The sequence below is a fragment of the Motacilla alba genome, chromosome 1, assembly GCF_015832195.1.
Source record: "Motacilla alba alba isolate MOTALB_02 chromosome 1, Motacilla_alba_V1.0_pri, whole genome shotgun sequence".
In the NCBI taxonomy this organism is placed as follows: Eukaryota; Metazoa; Chordata; class Aves; order Passeriformes; family Motacillidae; genus Motacilla; species Motacilla alba.
Window position 1 is genome coordinate 35708207 of NC_052016.1, and position 7970 is coordinate 35716176.

General features: G+C 42.4%; 1 protein-coding gene across 5 annotated transcripts in view; it reads right to left on the minus strand.

Moving 5' to 3' along the window:
• WARS2 (tryptophanyl tRNA synthetase 2, mitochondrial) overlaps nt 1–7063 on the minus strand; it is a 44560-nt gene extending 37497 nt beyond the window's left edge. For 4 of the 5 annotated variants that reach the window (XR_005257945.1, XR_005257944.1, XR_005257942.1 and 1 more), the window contains exon 1: nt 6714–7063. Coding sequence is in view for 1 of the 5 variants with exons in the window: in XM_038145408.1 (XP_038001336.1) it covers nt 6714–6956 (243 nt within the window). In the remaining 4 variants the exon portion in view is untranslated. Of the gene's footprint in view, nt 1–2581; nt 2663–6713 lie in introns of those variants that run through there. The other variant, XM_038145429.1, reaches the window with a different exon arrangement.
• Between the last annotated feature and the right edge of the window lie 907 nt (nt 7064–7970).

Consider the following 7970-nt stretch of genomic DNA (forward strand, 5'->3'; position numbering starts at 1 on the left):
CATACGTATATATACATATATACAAATATGTATCTATTTCCTCTCCCATGCAACAAGAACTTCAGTGCACTCTCAAGGTGGATATCTATCTCAGGGGGCAAAAATATACTTAATCCTGTCCAATGGATATACAGATTTGCCTGATACAGCAGAAAATGATAAAATCTGCTATGTGATTTGTCTGAGCTGGGGCTTCCAAGAATAATACTGTTAGTCAAGGGCTCAAATAATCAAAGGGAAAACAATTTCAAGTCACTGATTACAAACACAGCAAAACTCAAAAAATATATTATCTAAGGTGACTTAACTGACTTGGGAGTTTTTCTTCACTTCAGCTTCTGATCCTGCTGCAATTTGAGTCAATTCCACAAAATGTTCGTTCATCTAACCCTGGAGTCGCAGCATAAACCACAACTTGTGTCATGGAAAAAGCCATTGTTAAGTGTCTAGAACAGCACTTGCTGTACTAGTGCTGTACTAGTAAATGGAAAGTCTATCTGCCAATGAGCCAGCATTAAAATGGGACCCCAGTCTGCTGTCTAGAGACAGAGGTGATCTGCTGCAGACTGACTTACAATGCTTGTTCAGCATTTGCACTGGAGAAATTCACACCAAGCTCCAACATTCACGATGGCCAGAGTAGCATCTTTCATTAAACTGCCTGCACAAAAACACGTTAATAAAATCAGAAGTCCCTCAAGAGAAAAAACAGGCTTAGTCAAGACTGAAAGCAAGGGCCAAAGGGGGAAAGAATGGAGGGACTCTACCCAAGCCCTGACAAGATGCCAGAATAAAGGGCTGTTTCCTGCTAAAACAATCTATATTTGCCAGATTTTATTGTTAGAACTCCATTATGAAATGAATAGGACCCGTTCACGCCTCAAAGATTCTTCTTGTCTGTTTACAGTGGGGGCTATCTGTGTGCAGCTACAACAGTGGTCAAAATCCACAAGAGACAACAAGGCACTAAGCAAGGCAGATCACAAGAAGTCTCTCTACCACTGGAAGTCTAATAAATCTGTGTGGAAACCTGAGATGTCTCAAATCTAGTGAAAATCCAAGAAATGTATATTCTCACTGTATACTAACCTGCCTTCCATACTGAAAATTATACAAAAGCTAATTATTTCATTCTTGCATAAAGAACTATTCCACTGCTTTATCTGAAAGATAAGCCAGTCTCCCTAGAAGATTAAATATATTTATATTATTTAGCTATTATTTACCTATTTATTTATTTAGCTATTTAGTGATTAGAATAAAAACAAATGACTGATTAGAAATAGGAAAAACTTCCATTCCAACCTGAATAGAAGACACCAGAGGTTTAATCCAAAGGCTGGGATATGTTGCTAAATCTAGTTGATTTGACAAGGATCTGTGTGTAACTAAATGACTTTCAGTATCTGTGCCCAATAACAATAGTAAAAATGTTAAAATTCAGGAAAATAGGAAATTAAGAAAAAGGCACCAATTTCTACAAATGAATCCACATAGAGGCTACCTTAATTGGAAAGAAATTCTCAAATCACTTAGATCTTTCCGGAAGCTCCTGTATATTACAATATATTCAACCAGCCCATACTGGACACCAGGAAACATCGGGGTATTTGCTTTTCCAGCCTTTTTTCCTCAGTCAAAAGACTTTTGCTACTTCCAACCTTCCTGCTCTCTAGAAGAAAGAGATGCAACACAGGGGACTGTCAATATCATAAACCCAGAGCAAGCACTTAAAAATCTGCCTGTTCATCCATCAATTTCAGCCCACAAGTGTCTGAACAGGCACTCTGAAGTTGACCTGCTGCAGTAACCTGTGTATGTGTGCAGCTTGTTACATGCACCTGGGGACTCATTTCTTTAATGGTTAACAAGGTGACCCCTATGTGACAGCAACAAATTCAAGATGGGAACATGGATGCATTTAAATTGTTTGCATTTCATTCATAACACATCTGAATGATTCTGAAAACTGAGCTCTCTCTCCCACTGTAGTTTTAACTATAATCTTTGAAATCCTTAAGGATTAGGGTATGGTAATTTCAGTTACTTCCTTTCTCTGGAGCCCCATATGGTAACCATAGCTAAAAATTTTGAAGATTTTATTTGCAATCTGGGAAAAAGCATTTTAATGGTCTTCTCCAAAACAACCCTTTTTACCTAACTGCCTTTTTCACAGCCAACTTTGTTAAAAAATATGAAACATGACCAGTCATTAACATGACTAGCACAGTAACAATAGAGTGATCAGGTGGCCTGAACACAGAAGGAACAATGCTTCCTCAAACAAAGTAAATCAAATTTCACCAGACCCAAACAATCTGAAGATCTCCTCTTAAAGTACTGACAATACTGGCCAGAATCACTGAGGTTCACAGAGGCCCAGCAAAGTATCAGAAAGCCAAAAAAGGGAAAATGGCATTTCCATCTTCAAAAATACAGGAAAAGAGGAGCAGTCTGTGAAGTAGTCTGCTTAGCATCAATACTCAGTGAACAAAACCCATCTTTAGCAATTCCCTAGAAGATAACTAGAGAAAAAGAACAGCAAATGTGGATTTGTTAAGAGCAAAGCATGCGAGATTACTCTAACTGGCCTTGAGACTCATTAGGCTGCCACAGCAGGGGAAGATGCAGTAAATGCCTCTTGATTTTAGCACCACCGTTGGTCACTGTAAAGCAAACCAGAGAAACTACATTCAGGGATCAATACTGTGGTATTTTTAATAGATATTGACTCAGGTAAAGAAGCAGATACATTCCTAAATGAGCTGCTAAGATTACCACTATATCGGCTTCCTTGGATTTGAAGATCCTGTACTTGCAGTGGTCCTGACTAAACATTCACCAGAGATATTTTCTGTGCAACACTTGCCAAAAGGTAGAAACAACACCCTTGGAACAGCGGGACTCAGACCAATTTTCTCTTTGTATAACCTGAACAGCATGCACTAGAGTCAGTGTCCTGAGTTTTATTACAGCAAATCCACCTTGGAGTGCCAGTAAAAAAAAAAAAGAAAAGACTAAATTCTAGCACCAAAGAGGAAAGGATTTTGTGTTAAAAAACATCAACTCTTATGGGGAATATGGCTGGAAGTTCTATACCACATAAAGCTAACAGAGAATCTCCTTTCTGACGCATGACTCCTGTGAAAGTTGACAAGAGATGAAGGTTGTAGGATATCAAAATGTACAGCTCAGCAACAATAATACAGTCACTGTAATAGATCATGTGTGGAGGCAAGGCAAGGCTTTCCTACCAAAGAGGAAGACTAGGGTAGGAGAAAAGGGAGCAAAATGGAAAGTTCTTATTTTCTTTACAAGATATTCTCAGGAAGAAAAGCAATACAGGTATTAGAGTATCCTTATAGTAATTGTAATAATGATAGCTAAGTTGATACTAGAAAAGAAAAATTATGCCAAAGACTCCTGATTTCTTGAAGGCAAATAACATCTAAATGTGTTTTTCCAGCTGATTGTCTTGAAAGCTATCTAGTGATGCATGAGACCATTAAAAGCAAGACTTTGCCATTCTTCTACCTGCCCTTTGCAGCCACGACTAAACCTAATCCATGTTTCATCAGGACATACAACAACAACTGACTGACTCACCTTAGATTAAATTTTTCTACTGACAGGTCATGCCATAGTTGGATTTCTCATATTTTATCAGTAATTCCCTGGAGTCCCTGTAGTTGCCATTTTTAAGAGTGTCTCATCAGAGAAACAAACTTTTCTATAACCCTGGCTTAGAAAGCACTGAAGAACAGTAAATCAGGGAATCTGAAAATAAGCTCTTCAAAGTCAAGATACCCCAAATGTAACTAATCTCTCCAACAACACATTAATTTCTTCTTAACCACATTTATTATGCCTACAAATTTGTGTGCTAGAAATATGTACAACAAAATGTACAGAGCAACTTCTCCACAGCATGGTAAATCCAGCACAGGGATGAGCTGTGCTGAATAGTGATGTGCACTACACTATTGAAACAAAGCTGAAACCACATAAATTATGTCTTCTGTGACTATGACAACATTATTGAACACTTAAACATCAAAACTATAAGGGTGCCAGTAGACACACTGCTCAAGCTTGAAGGCAAACTTTTCCAGCTTGAAATTTGAATATTCCTCATCAGCAGGCAGCAAATACATGATCTGTTCCAAACTGCCAACCGTAGTACCTGAACCACCCCCGAGTCCAGTCTGGCAACAGGAACAGCACAAATAAGGAAGCCATTTTCCCCCCTCAATTCTTTTGAAGATGCAGTTTAAGTACCACTTCAATTCCAGTGCAATTCTTCCCAGACAGATAAGAGGGCACTTAAAGTGAGAGAGAAAAGTGACAAAATCCCACAGCACAGTGGACTCGCAAATTTAGCACCAGAGGAACAACTTAAATTACTGCTGTTACTTGAGGGTGGGTGATCTGAAGCTACACAAAATTGGTCAGAGCACGGTGCTGATAATACCAGGGCTGTGGGCTCAATCCCCATATGGGGTTTTACTTAAGAGTTGAACTGGATGATCCTTGTGCGTCCCTTCCCACTCAGAATATTCTGTGAATCTGTGAGCCAACACTAACTTTGTGGGGGTTTTATTTTTTTATTTTTTTAATGAAAACATTTAAAGAATAACAGGAAGGAAGTACATTCTCAGATCTATCACACCTTTAAGACATCAGGGCAACAGCAACCAGGTCATAAAGCACCTGGTAAGTAATCTTGACCTGACAGGTGACTCAGAGGTGGCAAAGAAATGCACATCAGAGTAAATATTAAAATACAGCATGAGCCATGTTCACTCAGAGCAGATTTCTTTATTATGCAAGAAAAATGAGATTTCTTTGCTGGAGGAATGAAAGCAGGGGAGGGCATCTGTTGTGATACTGAACAGAGCCAAAAGAATCACCATGTGCATCAGGAAAGATAAGCATATTCAAACCCTTTCAGTATTTTTCAAGGAACTTTAGAGTTCTAAAAATAATGAGTGGTTTGAGGTATCTTTGGCAGACCTGCTTTGCTGCATATTACAGGGACAGTGTAACTGTTCAAATTTTAAGTGTAAGAGATCTAAGAAGATTTAGGCACAAGTAAATGAAATTAAATCAAAGCACCTCAAGACATGGAAACACCCAACAAGCTTATTGAGGATGCAATATTGAGACTCTTTAGCTCTTCTATATTGCTGCAATTCAACACAGTCTTATACATAAATGAATTCTGAAACAAAAAATATAAGCAGAAACCTTACTTCTGCCTCACACTAACAACTAATAGGAAGAACACAGTTGCTAAGTGAAATATCAGTTATCAAAGCTTCATATGGCATAACAGGTACTTCTTCTTTTGCTTTCACTCTACCTCCTCAATAGAAAGGGCAGAATCAAGGTAATTAGCTGTTTTAGAAAATAGTGAAATATGCCTTGACTTCTTCATTTTAAGAATCCTGGTTCTGAAATAGTCCCACAATGTGTAGTTTACCCAGTTCACCATCACATACACCCACTTTTTGTGCATTAGTGTTTAGTGCATTAGTGTTTTGTGCATTAGTGCACAGCTTGATGTGCTCAAAATGTCAACTCCATGGCTGAGAGTAACAGAACTCGCTGCAACATCACAGAAAATACACATTACACCATGAAATGGAATCTTTGATCTTCTGCTTACCCTATTTCTTCTCACAAGTAACATGAGACACATCTACCCCGGCAACTATTCTGAATAATGTGTTCCATTATTGAAACATACCATACCATCCAAGATTTGGATGTCATGCCAAAAGCAAGATTTTAATGAAAAAGCCAACTGTCCACCTAGGGGAAACATTCTCTAAAATGATGCAATGTTTTATTACTGTAATGAGATTCTTCCACTCATTTTAAAAACAAGGCTACAAGCTACAAAAAAATTTAGATTTCTAAGGCAAGCCATTCATAGATGTAAAACTATGAAGAAGGGTGCCTACAAAGTCGACACTGAATATATACCTACCTGACTTGGCTGATTGCTTGGGGTTATTTTACAAAACACAATCAAAGCAATCAGTTGCCCCTTTATTTCAATTTTCCAATACAATGGAGGGGAATGAGAGGGGGGAAGGCTCCTGATGGGTTACAATGAAAATCCCAAATGTATTAAAGGAATTCAAACACCACACCCCACTGAGGTCGTGTAAGTAGCAAGGGGAGGGGCTGACATACACCCATTCAGACACTTATGAGGTTTCGGTTTTTCCATCCCGCTGCAGAAGACAGGAGCTCGCAGCCATTAGGTGCATTTAAGATCGAAAGGGAAGAAGCAAAGACCAACGCTGAAGCCTCACACCCCAGCGGTACCTCAGCGCTTCAACGACCCTCACGACGCCGGCTCCTGCCGGCTCAGGCCTCCCTCCCTCCCGCTCCTCAAGCGCCCCGCGGAGTCAAAGGCCCTGCGGCTGAGCGGAGCCAGCGGGAACCAGCCGGGAAGCGGGAGGGATGAGCCGGGAAGCCGGACTGACGGGCGGAGAAGCGGGAATGATGGAGGGGAGCGCGGCTCCCGGAGGGGCGGCAGGAGCCGGCCCGGCCCCGCCCCGCGCCCCCAGCTCTGCGCATGCGCGGAGCCGGCCCGCGGCACGGGGCGGGATGGCGGCCGGGGCGGCCGTGGTCGGAGCGCGGGGCTGGTGCCAGGCCGGGCACACCGGGAAGCGACGGGGGAGATGCCCCAGGCCGGTTACCTGGCCGAGGGTCCCGCGGTGTAGGGCCCGGATCAGGCCACTCGGTGTCGCCATGGCAAAGGCGGGAAGGAAGAGGCGGGGGGAAGGGACGCGGGGCAGGAGCCTGGCAGGGTCCGCGCATGTCCCGCAGGCGCCGTGCGGGAGCGGCCGCTGGTGGGGCGCGGTTACCGGGAAGGGGCGGCGCTGGCGTCGGCGTCGACACAGGTCCTTGTTGGGGTGAAGGTAGTCGCTTCCCGATTTCATTGGCTCCTGCCTCCTCCTTGGAAAGGCTCGTCTCAGTAGCGCGTCCCATCCGAGGCTTCCTTCATCCCTGCATCATCCTTGCAGCCGCCTGGCCTTGCCCACGGCAGCTTTTCCACGGAGAGATTCGCGCATTTTCCAGCGTGGCCACTGCTGGAAAATGCGCGCCTCTCCCTGCCCTGTCTAACTAAAGTAGCCCCCGCAGAAACCCCTGAAAAGCTGCTTTCTGACCTCAGTCTGCTCTGCCCGAAAGCCGAGGCAGAAGCAACTCTCCTTGTCCAGCACCTCAGACACAGCATGTCTCCAAATCCAGTCTTTGTGCTGTCTCTTCCATTGTGTCAGGTAACAAAACCAAAGCAAGAAACACTGAAGTTATCAATGAGGTTTGACAAGTTCCTGAAGAAGTTGTACATCAGCCCCTCCTGTCAGCTCCTTTACAAAAGGTGCCTGGTTTCTCCCCAGTTCATTTCTCCCCAGTTCAATGTCCAGGCTGGGAAGCCACAAAAGGCTTGTTACCAGTGTTCAGGTGATGTGAACCCAAGCTCTTCTGCAGGTCTGCAGACGTGTGGGACAGTGACTGGGGGAATCTGCTATTGCAGGCTCTGGGAAAACAAACCAGCCATCAGGAAAGTGCACTTGTTTGTTACCAGTCCAGTGGCACCGTGCACTGGACCAGTGATTATTTCCAGTAGCCCACTCCTACCCTGTCACTGATGATATTATTGTGGGAAGTTCCCAACTCTAAAATCTGGGTTTAGTAGTTAAACCCTCTATAGATTTACATAACTGTTTATTTATTTTCACTTTGATCCATTGGTTAGTGACAATTTCTATATTTTAAAACCATATATGAAGAGTGCTTAGTATATAAGAGTGTAAGCTTCATTTACTTTCCCAGGCACTGCTCTGATACAAATTGTAAAAAATTGACTTTGTTTTTAAGAACTTTAACTTGAGCCCAGAAATTGTATACACAATTTTTTTTCGTAATTTGCATCATCACTATAAATATTTTTC